Source organism: Penicillium cataractarum (assembly GCF_028827025.1).
Source record: "Penicillium cataractarum strain IBT 29864 chromosome Unknown utg000001l, whole genome shotgun sequence".
NCBI classification, from domain to species: Eukaryota; Fungi; Ascomycota; class Eurotiomycetes; order Eurotiales; family Aspergillaceae; genus Penicillium; species Penicillium cataractarum.
Genome location: NW_026622737.1, coordinates 5,148,034 through 5,172,194, shown reverse-complemented (window position 1 = coordinate 5,172,194; position 24,161 = coordinate 5,148,034). Strand labels below are relative to the sequence as shown.

Below are 24,161 nucleotides of genomic sequence, written 5' to 3'. Positions count from 1 at the left end.
CAATGTCTCCCCGGGTGTTCTTGCTCTCTATGTCTCATACAACATGAGTGATTTGGTTTATTAGGCTAAATAGATCTTAAATGAAAGCCATACTAATGTGACAAGACCTTGGAGCTGAATAAATGCCCAGATGGATACTCAAAACAGTTGACACCAGTGTGCTCTCGCGGCCACTCCTGCCATTTGCCACTCAAAGTTATTGCACTTTTTATCAACCTGTTCTCCGGGTAGAACTGTTGCGACATCTGAAGCTAGTTTGAGGCAATTACACCGGTTCTATTGCATTCCCGGTCTCTATGTTCTAGGTTGAAAGTCATCTTTAGTCGAACTCGAGATTCTATGCATTCTGCTAAAACTAGTTACAATAAAAAGGGCTCAAAGTCCAAGAAACATCTAAGAGGGCCATGTAGCTTCTAAATCCCATATCACCAAGCCAAGATCTCGCTCTGTGCTCCGCAACTGATAGCGGCGCAAATCTCCTCATCCTTCTCGCTAACCTTGGAGTTGCATGCCAACTTCTGTTTCGCTGGCCAAATTTCCCGACCTTCGGCCTTTTCGCGGTCAAAGTGCTCCGTGATGACCTCGCGAACTGTGCTCTGGAAGAAAATGGGTGCCTTCTCGAACTTGGGGTGAAGTTGACCATTGATGAATACGTTTCGATCCAAGTTCAATTGTTGGTTGTTGCAGAGGACTTTGTCTTCGCCCATGACACGCGCGTACATCTCACTGATGAGCTTGAAATCAGCGTCTGAGGAGTTCCTGTTGCGGTAGACTTCGTATGCCATCTTCGAGCTATTGGGACTGCTGGGAAGGAACTTCTGGATCATGATGAAGTGTGGTCTGTAAATTGAGGTCAGAAAGCTTCATATAACAGGCGCACAGTGAAGCAACTTACGAGACGACCATGGCAGTGACAGGGAAGTAGTAAGTGCTGGCGGTATAGAGACCCTTGACGATCTGCTCTGGCGTGGAAATGCAGTGATGTTGAATGTGACCGTCCTTAAGGTCGCTATCAAAGGAGTCGAGGTTGAGGAATTCTGGGATATCGGCGTGCGTCGTAGGGCAGTGATAACATTCGTTGAAATTATCAGCCAGAATCTTCCAGTTGTAGTGGCCCTCTAGCTCGTATGTGTGGTCAAGGTCGTAGTTGTCGAAATTGTAGGCTTTGTATCGTTCTTGCTTGTCAACGTCGCGGAAATGGTCCTCCCAAGATACTTCCGGAACTTCTTTTGAGTCCATGTTGACCCATATGAAACCGTTAACGTCAATCTTGACATGAACACGGAAGAGGCTGTTCTGATCCTTGTCGATGCTATTCTCTTCTTTGAATCCGGTGGCTTTGGCCAATTTGCCATTCAGTCCGTAGGACCAGCCGTGGTAGCGGCAAGACAAGATCTTGGAGTTTCCAGAGCCCTCCTTCTCGATCACTGGATACGCACGATGTCTGCAGATGTTGTGGAACGCGTTGATATTTCCTTGTCGGTCACGGGTAACAATGATATCGAAGCCAGCCAGTTCATATCTGAGCCAGTCACCAGTCTCCTTGAGGCGTGAGCTATGGGTGAGGAAGATCCACCTCTTAGAGAAGATTGCCCGACGCTCCAGCTCATACATCTCCCGAGATGTGTACCATGATGATGGCAAAGCACGCACGGGTTCGTTTTTCACCTCGTCTTTGGCAGAGGGAGGAGCATTGCTGCCGAAGCCGAAATAGTGCATCATCGAGGTCGCCATGACGTTTGAGTCGATAGAAAGATCGCAAGATCGTTTGAAGTAATGATTCGATGAAGTGTCTGATGATATGCCATCAGGAATTGAGGGCCGTCTTCACCTCCATATATACCTGAACACGCCCCAGGTATCTCATCGGGGTATGCTATCTACTCCGATCAGGTGATTTGCCTTATAGTCCAAATTGGTCAAGTAACCCAAAGCTTAGCGCGTGAGATCGCCCAAATTAGGCACTGGAACCGTCAATCTAGGACTGGGGTGCTTGATACCAGCTATACCTTTGTGCTGATTGGGCTGCCTTTCCTCGGCAGAGCCGAGACGCCGAAAGCCAACATCTCAAAGACTCAAGTTGCCGCCACTAAGCTTGGGGGCCAGCTACTGCAAACTATCCCATTATTGACCAATGAGAATCGTCATAGTTCATGATTCTTTGACAGGAGGCCCCACATCCCCAGAATGATAAGACCCCAACCCTTCGGCTTCGTAGCCGACCACGGCGTGGGGGTTCGGCATCCCCGAGGGATAGCTGTAGATACTCGTACAAACCGTGGATAGTGGCGTTTTATCGCCTGTTTGTCACACATGATCACTATCGGCTCGGTTTTCATAGCCGAACCGTCTTGGTTGACTTGAAAATGAATCATTAGTGCTGCCAGGTTCATGTGTTGGGCAACAAAGGTCACACTTGTGCTTCATATACGTGCCACGTAACCATTTGGTAAGAAGTAATCAATCTTGTGAATAGTATCACCCTTAGTGAGAAGATGCTTGGGAAGAAAGCGAATTTTATCAGTGATAATTGTTCCATTCACTGCTCCGATGCACACTAAAAGGCAAGCCTCGACCTAGGGAAATAATACCCTCCCACCTTGATGCTAACACAGTCGCTCTATTAGCATACCCTAGGGAACCGTCTATCTATGAAAATGGAAATTCGTCGTGTGTACTACTTTAAGCAACCAGATGATCAGAATAGGGAGGTGGGGAGGAAATAATTTTGGCCGGTGCGGGGTTCCGACTAGAACGACCACAGCCACAGCTCTCTTGAGTTACGACCTTATCTTGTCGCACTGGAACTCATGGCTAGATCATAATGCAGCCTGCACCGCGGTCAGATTCAATTGGTGCAAATAGGAAGCAAAGGAGGGCTGCTATCGCGTAAGATCCCAGTTGCTCCGTACACAAACACGCCCGTTTGACATGGAAACGTGGGCAGATGTACCGCCTGCAGACAGAGCAAGATAAAGTGCTCTGGCGATGAGCCATGCGCAAATTGCCGAAGACGATCCCTGACTTGCCAGTTTGCAGAGGGAAATAACAAGATCTTAGTTTCCGAAAGGTATTCTATCATTCCCCAATTCCTTATCATCGTTTGTGGCACTTGTCTAATAGGCTGGAACTTATGGCAGATACCTTCGAGATTTGCAAAAACAGGCATATAACTGGCAACGAGCAACGGGTGTCAAGCGTCCTCGAGAGGACTGTTTCCGATTTGATGACGATCTCGATGTAGGGCATATTGTGAATGAATTTGGGGCCACCGCAGAGCTTCTAGGCTCAGCGCCTGGAGGATCACCTACTTCGCCTGCAGCTGATTTATCATGCACTATCTGGGCAAGCCCTTTTACCCTTCCAACGACCGTCATCAAAGACACACATCAAGAACAAAGGAACTGGAGTGAGTGATGTATCTTGTCTCGTTATATTTTGTTTCTCTCATGGTCTCATGCTTGGATAGTTTGGCTGGCCCCGTCCTCGGCATGGTCCCTCACAGCTCGACTCATTGTCATGATGACAGAAAAGCTCGACGTTGATTCCGCCAAAGATACACCTCGATTTTACCTAGATGGAGATATCTATCCCTTCGCATGGAATCGTGTCACGAATGCCGACCCAGTAGACACAAGCGGTTTACCATCTCTCGATTATGCTCTTCATCTATTCCAAATCGTTCAGTTCCACCTCGGTCAGGCATACAGATTCTTCGATCATGATTCGTTCGTCGCTCGAATTCGTCAATTCTACAATAGTCGCTCAGATGGAAAGGCTGCTGAACCTCGCTTCTGGTTCGTTCAGTTCCTTATGGTGCTGGCCCTCGGTAATGCTTTTCTTTCGAGGCCACGCAATCAGAAAGACCCTCCTGGCGCAAAATTCTTTGCACGTGCCATGGCTGCGATGCCAAACTATACGAGTACTGGGAAGGATAGTCTTCTAGCAATCGAGGCCCTGGCATTGGTCGGTCTGTACTTGTATGCTATCGACCATAGAGAAGCAGCTCATGTTCACGTATGCATTGCATCTCCCCCCACGTCAAGAGTCCTTGCTGACTTGTATCGGTTTAGGTTGGCCATGCGATACGAATTGCGCAGTTGGAAGGAATGCATACGCAGCTTCCGGAAGAAGTCCTTGGGGCTGCGACAGTTGCCCGGTGTCGCAATCTGTGGTGGTCTTTGTACACCATGGATCGCCATTTTTCGCCATCTTTGGGACTTCCGATGACAACCAAAGACAGTGAAATTACCACGCTGATCAGCTCCCCAAGCTCCAGTCCGAGAGATCTTACATTTAGTCTTCAAGTGAGGATCACGCGGATGCATTCATTCATTATTGGTAGTAAGTCTCTCTTCGCTGTCCTTCTTACCTCCATACAACTCTGACGGTCATGCGATGAAGCTATATACAAAACGGAAAAGACTCCACTTGGTACTTTCCTAGAGATAACTCGGAGCATCCTAGAGACTATGGCTAGGTACGCCGAGGAAATCGAGAAGATGATCCATGTCAGCTTTCAGGGCTCTATAGACAATGTGTCCGAGGAAACACGTCACACAATATTATTGTATCATCAAGTAAGCAAGGCCCAGCTTTCTCACTTTGCTTTGTGAATTGTCTAATTAACTTCCTCTAGTGTGTTATCGTTGCCACTAGGCCGCTATTACTCTCCGTCCTCAAGGAGCGACTTGAAAAGCTTGGTCGGGCAGAAGAGGACTGGCAGAAATTTCTGGCCCTTCCCATATCCTTGATATCCATTGGCATCAAATCAGCTGAGAAAACGCTTCAAATAATTGGTGATGAGAATGGCCTTCTTGGTACGACTGATTGAATCTCCATGGCTGATCGCATCAACTGACTGGGGCTTAGAAACATTCCTACCTTTTGATCTTGAGTTGACATATGCAGCTGCTCTACACTTAACCATGGCCAATGCGCTCTTCCCTCCCAATACAGACAACCAGTCATATGGCCATGTGGCGCATTCAATTCTTGACGAAATGATTCTCTCCGGCAACCGGGTTGCGGAAGCACGAAAGCGAGAGTTAATTCGTATCGAGGGCTTATTCCAGGAACTGGCCAGACGAGTTGAGCAAGAAGGCCTTCGAATTTTGACATTAGCGGATCAAGGTCTCACAGATCTTGCTCCTCTGAATATTCCTGACGAGTCTCAATCGGGAGAAAGACCCGTTGCAGAGCCAGCGATGGGTTTCCAGTCTTCTGTTCAAGACAATCGACCATCTTCTGCAGGCTCATTTGCTCCAGCCAACATTGAGTTCCTTGATAGTATTGGGATCTCTTCCAATGAGTTTCTTTCTATCGTCGATCAGATCAACAATCCAGGGATGCCGTATGGTGCCTTGGATGTCCGGCCAGATTGGCTGTCAGGAGAGGATCCTCCATCATATACATTTGACTGAGCTGTGCGGTTTGTTGCATTCTAGACACAGAAAATTTGCAGATTGGGCCCCCTACAGGTGTTACAGTAACCATAAACATATTGTTTCAAATATGAATGTACAGCCTTTTTGGAGTCCAACAATATTCATAATAAACTCAGTTCACAAAATTGTTTCTCGAGAAAGTTCTATCGCTAATCTATGTGCCTCAACCCTCAGGTGGAGTTTGAGTTGTCGGCGCAAGAGAATGCCGCTGATCCCCCAGACTCTCTATATGAATCTATGATCCCAACAATAGACCCATAAGTGCCTGCAACAGTAATAAAGCACCCTATGAGTACCACAAAAACACTCCAACAAACCATGGGAATCCAGTACCTCGAACTTTTCCTACCTTTAGCCCAGTTATCATATAGCCACATACAACCCATTGGCTGAAAACACATAAGGGTTCCCAGCAAAGCACCAATGAGAGAAACCAACGAGTCAAATACAGGGACAGAGCTCGCGATGAGATAAGCGACTATAGCAATACCTGAAGTACAGCTGAGCCAAGTGACCCAGTGGGTGACGCTATTGCTATTCAGATGCCTTGAGCCGCGCAGGATGTGAACAAAGATGTACTTTGCCGGGATCTTCGTGTATCACTGTGTCAGCGAAATCTAGAACAAATTTTGATAAGAACTTACATGTGAGCAGATTGTTGTAGTAACAATCAATCCTGGCAGTGCGAAGCCATAGCAAATTTTCTTCACGTCACCTCCAGCCGATCCGAGTGCTGGAGAAGAGACATAAGAACCGCAATAATAGTAGACAACACAGCCAATTACTATGTATATTGCTGTGACGCCGGCCTGACAGACTAGTAGGGCTGGTGTGTATTTTCGAGGGTCGCGCATCTCAGAAACAATAGCGAAGAACCCTGGAGTTCCAGAAAATGCAAATACAAGACTGCAGACTGCAGTTATCGCCTCCGTGAAGGATGGATGACCGATTATCTTATAATCAGAGACCCAGGGCTCATCGGCCTTCGGTGCTGCAGCGGGACGGTCTTGTATGCCCACGGCAACAGTCACAATCATGACTAGAAGCGGTAAGCCTTTTTTTTACCTTTAGATAACTGATATACTCATGAAGACATACCTGCAGTTAGGATGCAAGGGAGGCCAACCCATGCAAGCCAAGTGATTCGACCGAGTGTACGCACACTGCTAAGAGTGAATCCTAGAATGGCGGCAACGGCAGAGAACACGGCAGTGCATGCACCATGGCTTGAGACGGCGTTGAACCCGATAGAGACACCGAGGATTCCAGAGCCGCTAACAAACACCCAGTCTGCCAATCTGTTAGAAAGGGCGTAGTCTGATTCCTGTTTGGAATACTTACAGAGACAAAATGCTACTGAGAGGACCCCTCGACCAGTTGGGCCAAACATCAGAGCACCGGCATCATCGATGCCATATACCTCACGGTGATTCAACTTGAAAGTACCAATAATGTAGTTGGACCACGTACAAATACACGCAATGACACATAGACAGATGACACCGGGTACAATCCCCAGGGTGTCCAAGGCAGTAGGTATTGAGAGTACTCCCAGGCCAATCTGGGTTTTCATCATGAGGATGATAGTGCCCACAAACCCCACCTAATGAATTGTCAGATTCTGCTAGGATTATAGTGGCATTGATTAGTTTGTGATGCGCACATTGCGGTAATTAGGTCCGTCTTCAGTGATCTCGCCGAACACAACATCATGAGTCAGTTCGTTAGGCGAGTTTTTGGGATCAATCTCATCCTTCGTAGGAGGTAACTCTGACACTGTCATGATGGAAATTCAGTGCATAGGAATAAGATAAACGCTTACAAGGGCAGATTGGTTTCTTTTATACGTGTCAACCCTCCTGCTATCCAATCAAGGCTCAGAAATTCTGATGACACGGACAACATCGTCGTCCCTTTTCCTTTTTCGCTGAGTGGGGCCCCGCAATTTCCGAATTGGAGTAATGTGAGGAGAAGAGGGGTTATAGATCCTCAGATTGAGGGGGTGAACGAAATTGAATGCAAATTTTCGGGCTAGGTACCGATATCGACACTCGCTGCGAATGTTTCGTTGAGGAACAATCCATATATATATAAAGTTTACCCTACTTGTTCTTCGAGTGTTCCTTCGAAGAACTCTATCTTTAGCATTGATGCGAATACACAGCAGCCACTGGAAGATTTCGTGTGGCCATGCAAGCTCTTCTTGAGAAAGATACACCCTTGAGTGACTCTCTCCTAGGTATGGTATAAAGTGCAAATCCATTTGGAAGGAGTCTAGAAATACGTCACCGGAAGGCGACGGTTGAGAAAGAAATTGATCGACGGACAGGTGTAAAAATGATTGGAGGGCTCCTTGCCAAATTCGAAGAGATCTCTGGGAAAGGAGACAGGGTGCCCCCACGAGCTGGAATGCAAATCTGAATTCCGAGGCGACAATGATATTCAAAGGTCATCGGACCACCTGTTTAAGAAATCCGATGTGACTCCTATATGTCAACCAGCAACCTCAAGCACAAATCGACAAGACTTTTCATTTACTCAAAGGAGTCCTGGCCATTATAAATCTTGATCTTCTAGTTCTCGCTACAAACAAACCCCCATATCGTTACGAGGGTTCATCGTGTAATCTTGTGTGGGGAAGAACCGGTAGTCTTGCCGTAGCGTGGAGGTGCAACATGCGGGGTTTGACAAGCCATGACTTGGATAGAGATACTCAGTTGAGATATCTATTGAGCAGCCAGTGGATCTTCTGGGTGCCCATTATCTGAAGCACTGGCGGGTTCGATCACCTATTCGGGATAACTCTTCCATAGAGATTCTGTTAGTAATTGGATTAGTGATATGATTATGGATCTCTGTAATACACACACTTTGAAGATAAAGAATATAAGACAATGATATTATATTGTAGATAAGGGTACATACTGTATCTATCATTCTTGTGGAAGCCAATTGTCTTCGCTCGATCATAAACACAGTTTAAACCCTATACTAGAATCCCTGTCAAGATCGGCAGCCACACCCGAACCGAACTCTAGGCAGAGTATGGGGACTCGGGACAGCCGAGGACAGGATATCATTGGACCCTCCATCGGTCACGAGATAAAAGTATCTCCAAGTGCCTCTTGACTTTTCTAGAAATGTTAGACTATACAGACTATCCGCGCCGCCAAGCTTTTAGACCTGGCCTAGCTCACTTCAGACAATCATACATGGCGCTAACTAACTACCTTCAATAAGACTTTCAATACGAAAGCTCACTTCGGGAGCCGTGACCCGCTGCCCGGCTTGAGCGAGCGTCAGATTGCCGAATTCGAGGCTGTATAAACGAACCTGTGGCGTGGAACGTGGCACGAGAAAACAAACGACGGAGCAAGCTGACGGAGTCTATTCGTGCGTCCCAGGTCGCCCGACAGGCCCGGCTGAAACTGGCTACAGAGAAGTAGTGCTTGAGTTTTCGGATTGGCTGATGGGATCAGAGGAAATGGACGGTTGATACGAAGTCACGAGAGTCTTCGGTTTCTTTGGGTTAGTATACCCTCTTTTGTTTCCGATGGAGATTTCCTCGTGTCTGGCGGATCTTCCTACAGAGTTCAGGACCAGCGTTTGTGCATGTTCTTTCTCAGCCTGAAGGTATCGTGGCTCTTTCCCTCGTTCTTGAATAGACCGATTTTCTTCGGCTTTTAGGCTCACTGCTTCCTGGAGTGTAGACGTAGAGACGTCTCCGGCGTGATATAATTTGACAGCCAAACTCAGATCGTGAATAACAGGTGTCAACCATACTTCCTAAGGGCATCCCGCCTATCGGCTCACAGATTGAAGTGCTATGTAGAATATGGTTGATTCACAGTACTTGTGGCAGACCGGGCTCATCCCGGAGTTTCGCTGAGTTCCCAAATATAGTTGAATTCCATTGACTATAGGTATGAGATAGGTCAATCATTGCGCTGGGCTCGTCTGCTTACTCTGCATACTCAGGCAATAGACCACGCAGACTGCGAAGGATTTTACCTAAAGTGGAAATAATTAAGTCTAGATATGACCACCAATCCCTGAAGGAGACTTTCTGAGTATTTCGGCCAACGGTCTTTGTCTATTCAGGTGTGTTTATTTACCCAAAAACGATAGATAGTCAAGTCAGGCATTTGACTCTGTTATAACCCTCTGCCATTCCGGTTCTTCCCTGGACAACATTTCTAATTAACATCTCAACAACCTCTCAGGGAAATAATGTTGGATCAGTAAATGCCATTGTACAACCCGAGCCACACAGCTCAGGGTCTGACACTTTCTGCCCGAGCCGGACAATCCGCCAAGAGGTGACCTGCCAAGACCCTTGAAGTGCCGACCGACTCAATCGGCCTCACGATACACCTAAAGGCCCCTCATTGGTGGCGCCGCCACCAGTCCACCGCACATCCGGAAGGGTCACGGATTTAAAGATCCAATGAAAACGCGCTATCTGAGACTCCCGAGTCCAACCTATGACGCAGGGCAACATTCACGATATTCCTGTCGGAATGCTCCGATTCCCACTTGGTGTGCTCTTACGTCAGAGGGAGTTAGCAAGGGTCCAATCGTGTGGTATCAGCAGGTCCGCAACTCCGCGTAGGGGCCGGGAGGTTGGATGATTGACAGGAGTAGATCACTCGTCAATCATATGGCTTATCATCGTCTCAGATCTGATACAAGACCATGTTTGGGCTCTTCTTTGGGAGGGGATTAAATGTACCGATGGTGCAGTCGGAGTGCATCGCATATACGGATATATTCATCTGTATATGTAGAGTACGAAGTACATACGAGATATGGAACAGTTTGGAATGGATAATCGGATCCATCGGCGCGCTTTCTGCAGGGCCTGAAATGCACGGCAAACAAGTGGAATGGTAGATTAATGTATATGGAATCTTGTATTCCGGTAATCTTAACGAGGTTGGGGGTTATTCCGACATAATTTCCGTCTTCAAGCCAAGGAGAAGAGCGTATCAAGGTTCGTTGGCGCAATTCGAAGTTCATCTAGTTGGCGGCTGGGAAATGACCAAGTAACATGGAACTGGAAACGGAAACTATATTCTTATCTCACGTTAAGTCCATGCTTGACTCGGTTTTGGGGGCCATATGACCGAATGATGGGTGGCCCTGAAGGGTATTTGTGTACCGTCCAGCATCCAGGGTGCTGCAAGTGTGGTGTATCTTATGCACCAGCACCAATAGAAGTCAGATGTCGAGTAATTCCGGGGGATCCCTTTTTCTGGCCGAAGTATGGAAGGAGAAAAGTTGAGTGGCTGGTCCCTGCCTTCAACAACCCCCTGTACTCCATCCAGACTAGTCACTAGAGAGTAACCCTGAAGGATCTCCGTCTATATTTTCCTATTTGGGCGGGCGGTAATGCGGGGACTGGCCGAGAAGGTCCCGTGACTGTCTCGTGATTCGCCAGCCAAGGACCGGCTGCCTCTGCCCAAACTGCTTCTGACTCCATTCGACTCCACTCTTTCCACCCAATCCCTCCTATCCTCTCTAGTGCCTTTTTTGCTCTTTCCTGGGAGAAGGATTCCAGCGATGGCTTGTGAGCATCGAGCAATGCTGCGAAACCCTTCTGGTGACATGCTAGGCCCCTACGCTGACAACCCACGCTGCAGGTAGCCCCCGAGGTAGCAACTGCCCACGGCCACCCGCTGGCCCTCCCTGTTTCACCGGCATCTTATGGTCCATCTGAGAATGTGCCGGAGAAAAACAATACTTTTCTGATTTATTATTTATTAATTTATCGCTTGCATCCATCCTGGGACAGTTGCTGGTGCTGTACCGCCCGCTGTGGCCCCTTGGCAATCATCAATTGTCAAAAAAGAAAACCCTTTGACCTCGATACTACCCAATCTCCCTTCCCTGGTTCATTTTCCCTTCAGAGGCTCCATTCCTATTACTGGCAGGACTTGGCTTGTCCATTGGGAACTGGTGATTTTCTTGACATCCACTCTTGAAGACCCTTTTTCTTTATTTTTCTGCTAGGCGTTACCTTTCCCGAGCACAGACTCCGCCGTCCGCCATCGGCTATTGGGTCAACCCTGCAAAAAGAGGAGCCCGTCGGAGATAGCCACAGGGACCCAAGGCCCCCAAAACAACGCCGTGTCCTTTAGTGCTGCGGGGACCCTTTCCCTGGCTTCCACTCTTGGAGTTGCAGGGTCCTGGTCCGTTCACTCCTCCTTAGCCCGTGGGAATCAGGTTTGGTTTTTGCTTGGACAATATTATTCCCTCCTTCGCCCTCGAATCGAACATCGAATCCCTTTCGTCGACTTTGTGAGCAGCTATACCCGGACTCCCCCTACAACACACGACCGTTTTCGACGCAAGACGATGAGTAGAGCATGATCGAGGCTGTTCTGGCTCGTCCTTCTCGTTCATCGTGGTACCTTTGAGGGCCCATCGCGGTCGCTCGTGTGGACCTTGGACTCTGAGATCATCAAACAATCACCATTATTATCTCTGGCCGACCGTGAATTTCGAACGCGATGGCTTCCATCCTAGAGTACACGTCCGTTGCGCGGCCTTACGCTCTGCTGATTGTCCTGGTTCTGCTGCAGTGCGGCTCGGCCCAAATGTGCTCCTTCTGGGAGTCAGGGTGTATCGACCCGCTCGCCCAGACCGCCGTTCCGATTGACTTCTCGCCACTATTTCCAGACCCTATCACCTTCTACTATGGCTTCGATGAACTTGTATCGGGTAAAGGCCAGGGCCCGGTGACCAAGACTAGTTACTGGCTGCGATACCAGGATCGGAAGATCAACAAGGATCAGGTGACGTCGAATCGGACGTCCGAGGTTGCTTTGCGTGTGGGCAATCTAACCGGCACGCCCTCGGGAACTACAAATGGGTGCGACGGGATTTGGGGGCGCCCTTGCTCGCATGATATCAAAGGCGCTCTGCAGCATACCATCTTCCTCCTTGCCACGTCGGGCGAATACTATTCAAAGCCTCTCGAAGCGACGTTGGCACATATGATGCTGTATCCTCCTTCCCTCCCGAATTGCGGAGCTCCCATCTTTGATGTGGCATCCATTCCTGTGCAGGGTATGTCCCTGATTCAGTAAATCATTGGCAATTTGATCGTGACCACTGACCATGACCTCTAGAATTTGCCAAGGAGAGAATCCCAGGTCCTAATGTCAGCGTGATGCCTCCGGGCTCGGGCCATCACCCCTGGCAAGTTTGGTACATCGATGGCATGAGTTCGCACCAGCAAGCCTCGCAAGTCGCAGTTGGAATTATTGCTCGCTCACCGACGTACAATAGCCCTCCACCGCTCACCCCTGATGAAATCCAGGTAGAGCTAGTGTGCCTTCAGGCCCCGCAAGGGCCGCCGGTCGGGCCTTACAAGGGATCATGAGAGAAGGGGCTTCACAAACGAATGATTTGGTCATTCATGACTCTCTTTATCTTTTTCTCCGGCCCGACGGTTAACGCAAAATTACCGACTGCTGACTGCGGTTCCGATAATCCATTTGCTGGATATGCCTTCTTATTTGGTCCTTGATTGGCACGACACTGTCGAACAGCGATAACGCTGGTCTGCCATACGGTCGGGATTGAATTCATCACCAGACTCATATCGTCGAGCCGGATCAGCATGTCTCGCTATCTACACAACCCAGCCAGGGCATTATCGAAGGTCCAATATGGTTCAACTAATACATTGATGTATGGATTCGAGACACAGACACCTTGGGTAATACACATGGAGCAGCAATGCCAGAACCTGACGCTCTCCTCATCCCACCGGCTTTCCGGCCTCTGCCGTCGACACCGCGACGCCTCACAAAGTTGGCCAGCTATTATCAGCAGGCTTCAGATTGCCAGGTCCCCGGAAATCCTCCAAGATATCCGCTTGTTCAGAGAGCAGTACCCTGTCCGTCTGGATCCCAATCTTCGCCAGACCCCTCCACCTCTCCAGATCCGCCGGGTTCCTCTTATCGCCATGTGCATCTTCCGCCTTCTCCCAATGACCCTTGGAAAACCCCAGCATGGTAGTAATCTTCTGTCGCGGAATGTCGAAGACCAGCGAGCACATTGTTCCAGTCTCTTCGAGCCAGTTGCATTGCCATAGCTCGCCCGGTCGGATGCATTGATATTCGGCGGCTTGGAAGTTGATGCGGCCTGCCATTGGGCCACCGTGAATTGCATAGTTGATGCGGTCTTCGTTTTGGAACCACATCTCGTAACGCCATTTCTCGGGTCGACCGGCGCTGTCTTGTGCGTCGTAGTCGTATATCAAGTGGCGGTCGCGGAGGTCAGCGTCGAAGGATGACCCTTCTAGGGAGGGGTGGACGGGCATTGTGATGGCCGTAAGGAACAATGTTTGAAGTGTTGGGTGGATTATAATTGAAAGCTAAGGTGCAAACAAAGTGTTGTATCAGACGTCCTGATTAGCAGGTCTGGAAGGATGGAGTTGAAATACAAATATACACATAATTTCGGCATTGAATCCAGTTTTGATCTGATTTATTATCCCTTCGTTCCCATTTCGATCCGTACTGGCCGATGGCTCTACGTAACCCCAACCCACTTTAATGCCCACCTTGAAGGTACAATAGGTGTCTAGCTAGCTAGGCATGCTACCTTGCTACTCTGATATCGAATGAGGCTTATTAGAATGACATCATGACTCTCGAAAATAGGCTGACCAATGTTAAAATCTATTTGCGACCGTCCAATAGCATGACCAGCCATCGGGTATAGATAGAGTACGACCAAACTTGCCCGGCCAGGATGGTTTTTCCAGATCTCCAGGAGGGTGGTCCTGGCCAAAAAATGATGTATGGGCCAGGGGAGGCTCGAACTCCCGATTTCGGCTAATATTATCATGACAACGTCCCGGGAGGGACCATCGCATAAGAGCCACGCCTTAACCAACTAGGCCACAAGCCCCGCGTTGTACCTCTACTTTTGGTTTAGCTGCTCATAATTCCCTACCATTCGATCTACATCTGTGCCCTTACAGACCCACCCATACTGGCTCTGTATGCCAGTCTTGACGCTGATTTCTTGATCAGCGTGCATCTCTTGGGACTTTGAGAAAATGTCTGTCTGGTGCTTTTGCAGTCGTATATTCAACTCAATAGCAATCATTGAAAATCCAAGGGGATAGTTGAAGTAACAGAGTTGGGCTTGGGCCTTGAAGAAAATTTTGGTTGACGGTGTGGATCACGTGTGGAAACGGGATTTTGTTGTTCCGGTTGCGGATAACGTTGACGGTTTTGGATGGAATGGAATCGGCCAATCAGATTCTTCAGATCGACTGTTTGTTGTCTGTTCCTTACTTCTTCTATATGATAGTTCCTACTGGGGATCTTTCTTCATGGACTAGTTGCAATTAATGAACTTAATACTCTTACTTATTACTATCGAATCTCCTATTTCGGGTCTGTTAATATAGTGCCGGCCTCTAAATCAGGGGCTTCGCAGCTTCTCTCTCTATGTAATTGGAAGAGCTGGGAGCTGAAGAATGGGTTTGACGTGACCATCACCACATACTCGACTCGTGCTGAACACGCCCCTCTGGAGACGATCACTCACCATGGCTTCTTATGTTTATCCTAGTCAATCTTCTGCTAGTCTTTTTACCTCATATCACCACCTCCCACCCATGTCCCTTTCTCTTCCCCGCCCCCTTCTTCCCCACGTGCGCTGCCCATTCAGGAACGATCAACAACGCTACCCACCGCCGAACAGCCACTCCCGTGTCCCTCCGAGATGGCCAAGTTCACTCTTCATCTCCAGAGACTCTGGTCCCTGGTCCCTCTGCTCATAATGCAAGCAATTTTGGGAGATCTGGTTCCGAGTGTCACGGCATCCTCACTCCCTGGCTTGTCTTCATACGTCGCTGGGCCGGGATTCCCGACTTCGGCATTTGGGTAGGGAAAACATTCCCGGTGGTAACGATCCAACTCTAAAGCTAATCTGATCCGCAGATCCTACTATGTCTCCCCTGCTCTGCCAACCCGGGAGCCTCAGCCGATCATCTACGATCCCGTGCTGGACCTTACATTTCCCTATGAGCTGACCAATCCAGATGTTATCCCCGAGAGCTCGGATGAGGTGTTCTATCCCGTACCGAAGGGGAACCTAAACTCGCACCAGAAACATGCCTTAGTCGAGGGCATCAAGACGAATGTTTCCGAGATTATCAAGTCCGGGGGCTCGGAGACTCGTTGCTCGAAGTGCAAGAGGGCGATGGCAGCGGCTAAGCCTGCTGCCTTGTACGCTCCCCTCCTGGTGCCAGATGCCATGATCAGCTTGTGCAAGACCTTCGGGTTCAAGTCTGAGGATGCCTGCGAGGAGACTTTTGCATCACAGGCTTTCGGCGCTATCTGGACGCAGGTCCTGGCTTACGCTGATCTGGAGGGTCTGGATGGACAGTATATCTGCCATTATCTCAATAATGACTTTTGCGAGCAGCCTCAGACCCAACACTTGGATACATCCAAGTTGTTCCCTAAGCCCAAGCCAGCGCAGGTGCAAGTGCCAAAGGCCAGCGGGGAGCGTGTCAAGGTGCTTCACATGTCAGACTTCCATCTTGATGCGCGCTATGCGGTCAGTGCGGAAGCCGACTGTACGGGTGGATTGTGCTGTCGCAGCGACAAGCATCATGCTGGTTCGGAGGACCACGTTGTCTCTCCAGCTTCAGCGTACGGGGCCTTCCGTTGTGATACCCCGTATGATCTGGGCCTAGCTGCTCTGCAGGCCGTGGGACCTTTGACCGGCACTGGTAAGGGCTGTAAACAAGAGTCTCTGGCGTGGACTCTTTACACTGGCGATCTGATCTCCCATGATCCCGAGTCTCAAATGTCTCGTGAATACCTCGAGTACACTGAGACCAGCATTTTCTACATGTTCAAGAAGTACCTCTCGGGGCCCGTTTTTGCGACTTTGGGAAATCACGATTCCAGTCCCGAGAACATCGATTCGCCGCATAGTCTTCCCGGGCGTCTCGGGGAGCAGTTCTCCTGGAATTATCGGCATCTAGCTGGTCTGTGGCAGCACGAGGGGTGGATCAGCAATAAGACGGCCGAGGAAGCGCGGACCCATTACGGTGGATATTCGATCAAGACGCATTTTGGACTGCGTGTCATTGCGTTCAACACGGGTATGTTGATCAATCAGACTAATTAGATGACTGGATAGACTAACTTTGCCGTAGACTTTTGGTACCATTCCAACCTCCTCAACATGATCAACACCACAAATCCAGACAATTCAGGTATCTTCTCCTGGATGATCGATGAGCTCCAAAAGGCCGAGGACACGAACGAACGCGTCTGGCTCGTTGGTCACGTCCCCAGCGGCTGGGATGGCAGCAATCCAATCCCAGACCCAACCAACCTCTTCTACCAAATCGTAGACCGTTATTCCCCACACGTCATTGCCAACATATTCTTCGGACACAACCACGAAGACCAATTCATGGTCTACTACGCCAACAACGGCACCGTTCAAAATGCAAACACCGCCCTCGCCACTGGCTGGATCGGACCAAGCGTCACACCTTTGACAAACATGAACAGTGGATTCCGCCTCTACGAGGTGGACACGGGAGACTTCAACGTCTACGAGGCATACACCTTCTTCAGTAATGTCTCCGAATACACGAGTCTCCGTGAAACAGGGCCGACGTACCGCTTCGAATACTCTACTCGTGATACGTACGGTCCGGCGGCGGGGTGGGACACGGATGCCCCGCTGAACGCGACTTTCTGGCACCGTGTCACCGAGGCTATGGAGAAGGATATTAGTCTTGTTACTTTGCAGACTCATCTTCAGGGCAGAATGAGTGTCAAGAGCCCGGTTTGTGATACGGAGGCTTGCCAGAAGGCCAAGATTTGTTACATGCGGAGTGGGAGCGTTGCGCTGGGTCGTCAGTGTCCTCAGGGGTGAGTTGATTGAACCTTATAATGTGGGCTATGGGATGTGCTTGCTAACAAAAGTCTTAGGTATGCATCTGTCCAGAGCGCATTCAATCCGAAGTAGTTACTGCGTCCTTCTCGTTTGACTCGGTGCGCTGCTGCCCATAGTTCTCGGTGTTTTGGATTTTTTTGCATACATAATAGCGAGGCATGAACTTATGAGGAATATGAGAATAATTGCCGTCTTGTGGATTTATCAGATGTGTTTATGGATGTAGCTGTACGGGGCGTTTGCTTAGATGGCGATGGTTAGACTGCTGTTGGTAGGTTGTATTTTGCCATGTTCCGATATTCCAGCTTAACCTTGGTTCCGGGCAGGCTACCCTTTTTTTACGGTTGCGGAGCTGAAATAAAGCGAAGGGTAGAGGTTGGGGGTATTTCTTTTTCTAGCAGGGTAATCAATTTTCTACGAGGCTCTACCGTGCTACGTAGACGACGGTCCGCAGGGCATGTAGATCCATGACTATATATATTTCGACGGATCCCCACGTTCGTAGGGACCTAAGCCATCCATCGCTTCAGGACGAATACCCCACGACAAGAAGCCTCAGATGTTCTCCGTTACCGGTGTACCTGGAAAGACTTACCCCTGAAATCCACCGGAGGGTAATGTACTAGGCCACATCTCTAATACCTACGCTTACCAATTGGGCAGTCAATTGGCTGCTAATGACGAATGAGCTTACGATGGCGATGTTCAATGATTCGTATTCATTAAAGAGTGGCGGCGGAGGAATTCGGAATCAAAAGATACTGAGCTCGTGAGATTGTATTAAATTCGATACAAGTCTTGGACCACTGGGGTTTGGAGCAAAGCTTAGTTCTTATAATTATTGATGCTGCAATGCGATGTGTCGGGTGAGGTATGATAGAAGAAGATTATAAGTAAAAATTGTGGCGGTGTCTTCAACAAGTAACGGGTTCCATAACTCAGTTGGTTAGAGTGTGGTGCTAATAACGCCAAAGTCGAGGGTTCGACCCCCTCTGGGACCATTTCTTTTTGTCTTTTTTCTACACTCCGGCTAGTTCAGAGATCTTCTTGGTACATTGTTGTTCTCGATTTTTTTTTTTCGGTTCTCTCGATTTACTGAATTTTTCACGATCCTAAGAATACCTACAATACCGTATGCATTTCCCTGAGCTTCTCCCATGGGTTGTAGGGGTGCTTCATTTCTACCATCCAAGTGCTCTTCCCATACAAGATCTGCGCATGAAACGAACAGGCAATGATTAGCATGGGATGAACATCCCCCTCCTTTGTTGTGCCGTGGAAAATATTACCAGGCTACTAATCAGCAAGCAGTTGCACACCTTTTCTTACAATACCCCTCTTCAAAGCCTGCGAAAAAAAAAGCGGTTACAGTATGTACTTAACTGTAGAGCCGGTTCGCCCAAGGAACCACTACTATGTTCTTCACTTAAGCTCATCGTTGACGATGACCCGTTCCGACTAGTTCATTTGGTCATTGACCAAGCAGTAGCCCCATAATTTGTTGGTCGCATAGTTTTTTAAACCTGATCATCCCTCGATTTGCTCTGTTGCCGCCGGCTCCCGAGCGCGTCGATGCATGACGTAGCGAAGGTCTTCGTTAGCCTTTCTATATCGTCATCACCACCCTCCGGGCGATCCGCAACTTTTATAATCGTAGTGAGGGCCCTGTAGTATCTAGGAGTAGCTAAAGCCACTGCAACATCCCTGTCTACTTTCGACATCCCGCAGGTCTTTTTTTCTCGACTCGGCGTCCGATACTAATCTGTAGCTTATATCTTACATTCGACTTCCTTCGCGAACCGCGAACCTCTTTAACCTTTTCCGCTACTCAAGCAAGCTCCATCTCAAAATTCACTATGAGTCTGCGGGGTGTTCAGTTGGGTCTCCGTGTGTGGGAGGTTCGTATCAGATTAAGCTAAGGAGTTATGGCGCAAATATGCTTTTGCTAACGCCCTTCATCTTCGTTATAGTTCCTATGGACTCTGCTCATCATGGCCCTCGTCGGTAACATGATTGCCGAGTCATTCGCGGGCAACCCGTCGACAGTCAACTACTCGATGTATGTGTCGGCATTCTCGATGCTCTCGCTCTTCTACCTGGTACCAGCCTCGTGGAACTCGGACTGGGCCATCCACCCGATCATCATGGTCGTGGTCGATGTGCTCAACTGCGTGTTCTTCTTCTGCGCGGCTATCGCGCTCGCCGCGAAGTTGACGTGCCACTCTTGCAGTAATCATGTACGTTGTCGCCGATTTTATAGTTTCCGTTCACGTATGGGGATTTTTTACTAATTTCACCAGTCATACCTGGTCAGCAACGAAATTACCAACGGCTCGCACAACATGTCGAAGCGCTGCCGTGAAGCTCAAGCGACTGTGGCTTTCTTGTGGTTTGCCTGGGCTGGATACATGGCCTCTGTCATCGTCTCCGTGTTCATGTCCCGGTCATCGACTGTCAACCTCCGTGGTCGCAGTGGTAGTCGCCGCCGCCCCAACATGGCCCAAGTCTAAGCTTGCAGACAAAGTGAGATGGGCTTGTGGGCTTCCTGGATTGAATCTCTAGAGTGTCATTATCCAGGGGCCTATAAGCCCGCCTTTTTCTTCGAAGGTGATACGATAGTGTCATGACGGCCCAGAACCACTTGACACCACGGAATATGGTTTGTGACTTGAAACGGCGTTGACGGCAATGGATTGTTACAACGATTGTACTGTATGACTTGACGATCCGGCTGGATGGAATCTATCAGGAGGTATATATTTGATATCCGCCTGGGTTCCTTCTAATGCCTGGATCCTGGATGACTCGAAATGGATAATGCAAAACGGAAAACGAAAGACGAAGATGCGGGTCGCTTTATTTATTTTCTCGATAATATCGCGCATCGAGCCGCGATATGGAATAATGTGTTTGGGTGCTATTGTGCTACTACGATGTCATTAATAATATTGATTAATTTTGCAGCTTTGATACCGATTGACAATGCCAGAGCTTTTGATCCATCGTTTACTAAAAGGTTCTTCGTAATTTGTGGTAGATGAGCTGGCATAATGCTCTCGGGTGAGCCACATGCAAGGATGTATACGGTACCTGGTATACTCCGTCAGCAATGCGGCATTTATACTCGCCGACCGGAAGAGTTGTATCTTGTCAGACTTTCATAGACCTGACCTAGGGTTAGAATTTACTGATATTTACAATATAAGTCTTGCTTCCTCTAGCTTTCTTCTCCCGAATCTAGAGGCAGCAATTGAAAGATTGATCGCATGACGTACAATTTGCTGGATTCTCAGCATGGGGCGGCAGCCTTGACTCATTCATCCGTGCGCAGGAGAAACACAACACCTCAGTCTGTTGATTTCTACGGAGACACTCTTCTTCTGATCAACTCCCTAATCATCTTGTTCAATAATCTCTTTTGACATTCTCCAGTTGGCAGTTTCAAGCTAGGGCTTGGTAGCGGGGCATCTCCCCTCTGCTCCACTCGAAGAATTTCTCCAGAGCTCGGGTCCGCCACGGCTTTGACAGCACCAACCTCCCGTTTCGCCATCCCCTTTTCAACTCCCAAACTACATCACAATGCCCATCAGGTAAGATTGTGGGATGAGCATTGGAACGAATTAAACAGTTTCTAACTCTATTTCCCAGCTACCTTATCCTCTTGTCCCGGCAGGGCAAAGTCGTGCGTCCCCCCCTCCTCGTCACCCACCCCGTTTCTTCAACCGGCTTGAGGTCCCCCGACTGACCCGATTTTTCTTCTCGCAGCGTCTCGCCAAGTGGTTCACTACTCTCTCCCCCAAGGAAAAGGCCAAGATCATCAAGGATGTGACTCAACTTGTGCTGTCGCGCCGGACGCGCATGTGCAATTTCCTCGAATACAAAGGTGGCTTCTTCTTCTCCGCGGCCCCGGGCCTCCCCAGGTACAAACAGGCAATGCTGACCACGATATTGACTGCCCAGACTCGAAAGTCGTCTACCGCCGCTATGCCTCCCTATTCTTCATCGCCGGTTGCGCATCCACCGATAACGAACTGATCACCCTCGAGATCGTCCACCGTTACGTTGAGCAGATGGACAAATACTACGGGAACGTGTGCGAGCTGGATATCATCTTCAATTTCCAGAAAGCATACTTCATCCTGGATGAGCTATTACTAGCAGGTGAGATGCAAGAAAGTAGCAAGAAGAATGTGCTTCGTTGCATCAGCCAGCAGGACAGTCTGGAAGATATGGAGGTAAGCCCGATCATGCTTTGTCCCCCCTACAGCCCTTCTCTCCCTCTTCTTCTCCCAAGGGGATATACCCTGTCATGCGGCTGTGCCACAAGCCAGTACCATGACAGTTGGGATACTCTTTTCCCCCGTCTCTCCATTGACCTTCTACTCCTCCCCTTTCTCTCCCAGGCGCAATCGGGCTAATGCTCTCTCGCCCCAGGTTGAGGAAGATGTGGTCACCAAGATCATGTAGCGACCGGGATTTCGAGACTCTCTTTTGGTTAATTGCTTTTGTGTGCTTTGGTCTTTTTATGTTGTTTTGCTTTTGTCTGCAGGCGTAGCGTGATTCCGTCTATTTTTACCTACTAATCAATGTCACTGCCATTTTCAGGACTCGGAAGATGTGTCGCGCAACTTGGACCGAGTCGGGCTGTGAGGGCCAGGCTGGACCCATGGAACTCTGGGCCGAACCAGTCTTGATCTCTGGACCACGCTGGATCAACCCTGGCCACTCATTCCACGACGTCCTCTCCTCCTAACACGTCGACTGGACACCCAAAAGGTTGGCCCGCCCGTGAGGTCAGTGCGGGTTCTCACTGGCCCCCCAGACTCCAGCACGTGATCCCACACCCCCCGGTCGCAACGCATCCCCCCTCGTCTGGTCGATCGGAGCGCATCTGTCTTCCGTTTCTTTATCGCAGTCGAGTCTCTCTCTCTCTACGCTTTGTCTCTGTTTCTATAAAGGCAACTTCCTGGGTTTGGTGTCGCGGACACTCTCACTTCCCCCTTATCTGTCCTGTTTGCGGTTATCGCCGATCGGCGCCATCACCTCCGTCTCCGGCGCGACCACCTCGCGTCATCATCCATCACTTCAGCGCCAGTGAGCTGATCGTGATATCCATCGAAATACGTTGGGCATTCCCAAGCTCAAAGACTATTTCACCAGTCTAACTGCCTGACCGTCACGGCGACTTGAACAACATGAAGGTTGGTCCCCGTTACTCCCCTCGGTCGCCATGGCGATAACGTCGAATCCCATCGCTCCATCATCATCATCCTGGTCGCAGTCACTTATCTACTCCTCTCACTTATCTAGTTCCTACCTCTTCCCGAGTTCGAAGATGTCACGAGCTCGTTGAACTTCGATACGGCGGATTGTCATATCGTGGGTGGATGCGACCTGTACACAACCAAGGCTGCCCGCTCCGATCGGAAACTCTACAATCACATCGAACAATCACTTGAAGCCCAATATGAATCGATCCTCCGTCTTTCAGCTTCACTTTCCCCACCCAACGCTCACGATGCGGCCGAGACCCTGAACTTATCCCGATCAAGTCCGTTCGGCCCCCTGAGCGAGCATTCCAGTCGACGTACCTTTGCCTATCTCATCGCGACGCTCAATGCCAGCCATCCCGATTACGACTTCTCACACGTGCTGAGACCCACTGATTTCCGGCGTGAGCGGCACATGAAGCGCGTGATGAATACGGTCAACTCCACACTGTTCAACCTCCGACCTCGCGAGTCAATCGATCTCTCTCCATCATCACCTGCCACACTTTCTGGATCATACAATTCGGGATCACCTGCCTGGGGTCCTCGGATGTGGCGGATTATGGATGAGCATATGTCGCTCAAGGAGTGCTCGGTCTACTCGTACTCCCCGGAGGAGGACCCCTCCGACGCCGATGACGGAGCGATCTGGAGTTTGCACTACTTCTTCTTCAACCCGCTGCGGAAACGTGTCTGCTACCTCTATCTCCGTGCAATCCCGATTCTCAGCCACACACCGCCCGAAGATAGTGAAATTGCCTCTACCCCTACCGGCAAGCGGACGTTCGACGACGGCTACCTGACGCCAGATCTGAGCTCGAGCAAGCGAGCCCGGTACTGGTTCGGTAATCGCGCGGAGTCTTCGCTGCACAATGCCGAGAACGCGGATGATGACGATGATGATCATTATATCCTCAGTGACGAGGAGACCCGTTCGCGTAGGGGCAGCAAGGGCATGGTTCGGGCGATGAGTGAGGAGCTCGTGGATACCATGGAGATATGAGCGATGCGACCGGTAGAGCTTTTTCTTTGTCTTTGATTCCTTGATTGTGTTTGATTCTTTTCAGGTCCCGTTGATCGGTGATTTGCTTTTCCTTTTTTTATCGTTAACCGTCTTTTTAGCTGGGGGCGTTGAGGTTCTGGGACTCGATGGACTTATGGAGCAATTCAACCTGCATTTATATTCTTTTGGCCATGAGGGGCGTTATGAAACGAACAAGACTGATATGAACCGCCGCCCCCTCCTGACTCTGATGCTGAAACCTTTCTTTTCTGCTCCTGTCTATACTCTAATAATATACTTTTTGATCTCGGACTTGTATTGAATGCTTTGAATCTATTTGATGCCTGGTCAGTGTCTCATCTGATGGAGGGACGTCTTTAGATGAAAAGAATATAGGGATGTAGAACCTAATCCAAAGTAAAAAATGTATCTTGCATCGAGTACTTCCTCGAAAATTGTAAATAAGACGATGTCCTTGTTTTAGATCCC

The 24,161-nt window shown here is 49.2% G+C and overlaps 9 protein-coding genes across 9 annotated transcripts; 6 read left to right on the top strand and 3 right to left on the bottom strand.

Moving 5' to 3' along the window:
• Positions 1–425: 425 nt before the first annotated feature.
• N7496_001827 (aromatic ring-hydroxylating oxygenase subunit alpha) lies at positions 426–1,734 on the bottom strand (the record flags this gene model as incomplete). Its single annotated transcript, XM_056694758.1, has 2 exons — positions 426–840; positions 896–1,734. The coding sequence occupies 2 exons, from the start codon at positions 1,732–1,734 to the stop codon at positions 426–428; spliced, it is 1,254 nt and encodes a 417-aa protein (XP_056561487.1).
• A 1,788-nt stretch (positions 1,735–3,522) lies between these two features.
• N7496_001826 (fungal specific transcription factor domain-containing protein) lies at positions 3,523–5,423 on the top strand (the record flags this gene model as incomplete). The annotated part of the gene is made up of 5 exons (XM_056694757.1): positions 3,523–4,017; positions 4,074–4,344; positions 4,405–4,580; positions 4,640–4,820; positions 4,873–5,423. The coding sequence occupies 5 exons, from the start codon at positions 3,523–3,525 to the stop codon at positions 5,421–5,423; spliced, it is 1,674 nt and encodes a 557-aa protein (XP_056561486.1).
• Positions 5,424–5,617: 194 nt separating this feature from the next.
• On the bottom strand, positions 5,618–7,230 carry N7496_001825 (uncharacterized protein; the record flags this gene model as incomplete). Its single annotated transcript, XM_056694756.1, has 5 exons — positions 5,618–6,037; positions 6,092–6,486; positions 6,546–6,737; positions 6,789–7,050; positions 7,111–7,230. The coding sequence occupies 5 exons, from the start codon at positions 7,228–7,230 to the stop codon at positions 5,618–5,620; spliced, it is 1,389 nt and encodes a 462-aa protein (XP_056561485.1).
• Positions 7,231–11,959: 4,729 nt separating this feature from the next.
• N7496_001824 (uncharacterized protein) lies at positions 11,960–12,834 on the top strand (the record flags this gene model as incomplete). Its single annotated transcript, XM_056694755.1, has 2 exons — positions 11,960–12,518; positions 12,581–12,834. 2 exons carry the CDS (start codon positions 11,960–11,962, stop codon positions 12,832–12,834), a joined length of 813 nt encoding a protein of 270 aa, XP_056561484.1.
• Positions 12,835–13,260: 426 nt separating this feature from the next.
• On the bottom strand, positions 13,261–13,779 carry N7496_001823 (uncharacterized protein; the record flags this gene model as incomplete). Its single annotated transcript, XM_056694754.1, has 1 exon — positions 13,261–13,779. One exon carries the CDS (start codon positions 13,777–13,779, stop codon positions 13,261–13,263), a length of 519 nt encoding a protein of 172 aa, XP_056561483.1.
• Positions 13,780–15,254: 1,475 nt separating this feature from the next.
• Positions 15,255–17,471, top strand: N7496_001822 (PPN1 endopolyphosphatase family protein; the record flags this gene model as incomplete). The annotated part of the gene is made up of 4 exons (XM_056694753.1): positions 15,255–15,358; positions 15,416–16,590; positions 16,645–17,374; positions 17,435–17,471. 4 exons carry the CDS (start codon positions 15,255–15,257, stop codon positions 17,469–17,471), a joined length of 2,046 nt encoding a protein of 681 aa, XP_056561482.1.
• A 1,784-nt stretch (positions 17,472–19,255) lies between these two features.
• Positions 19,256–19,909, top strand: N7496_001821 (MARVEL domain-containing protein; the record flags this gene model as incomplete). Its single annotated transcript, XM_056694752.1, has 3 exons — positions 19,256–19,297; positions 19,370–19,636; positions 19,700–19,909. The coding sequence occupies 3 exons, from the start codon at positions 19,256–19,258 to the stop codon at positions 19,907–19,909; spliced, it is 519 nt and encodes a 172-aa protein (XP_056561481.1).
• Positions 19,910–20,978: 1,069 nt separating this feature from the next.
• N7496_001820 (AP-1 complex subunit sigma) lies at positions 20,979–21,866 on the top strand (the record flags this gene model as incomplete). Its single annotated transcript, XM_056694751.1, has 5 exons — positions 20,979–20,989; positions 21,048–21,081; positions 21,165–21,282; positions 21,360–21,634; positions 21,834–21,866. 5 exons carry the CDS (start codon positions 20,979–20,981, stop codon positions 21,864–21,866), a joined length of 471 nt encoding a protein of 156 aa, XP_056561480.1.
• Positions 21,867–22,594: 728 nt separating this feature from the next.
• Positions 22,595–23,672, top strand: N7496_001819 (RNA polymerase III-inhibiting protein MAF1; the record flags this gene model as incomplete). Its single annotated transcript, XM_056694750.1, has 2 exons — positions 22,595–22,600; positions 22,710–23,672. The coding sequence occupies 2 exons, from the start codon at positions 22,595–22,597 to the stop codon at positions 23,670–23,672; spliced, it is 969 nt and encodes a 322-aa protein (XP_056561479.1).
• Positions 23,673–24,161: the final 489 nt, after the last annotated feature.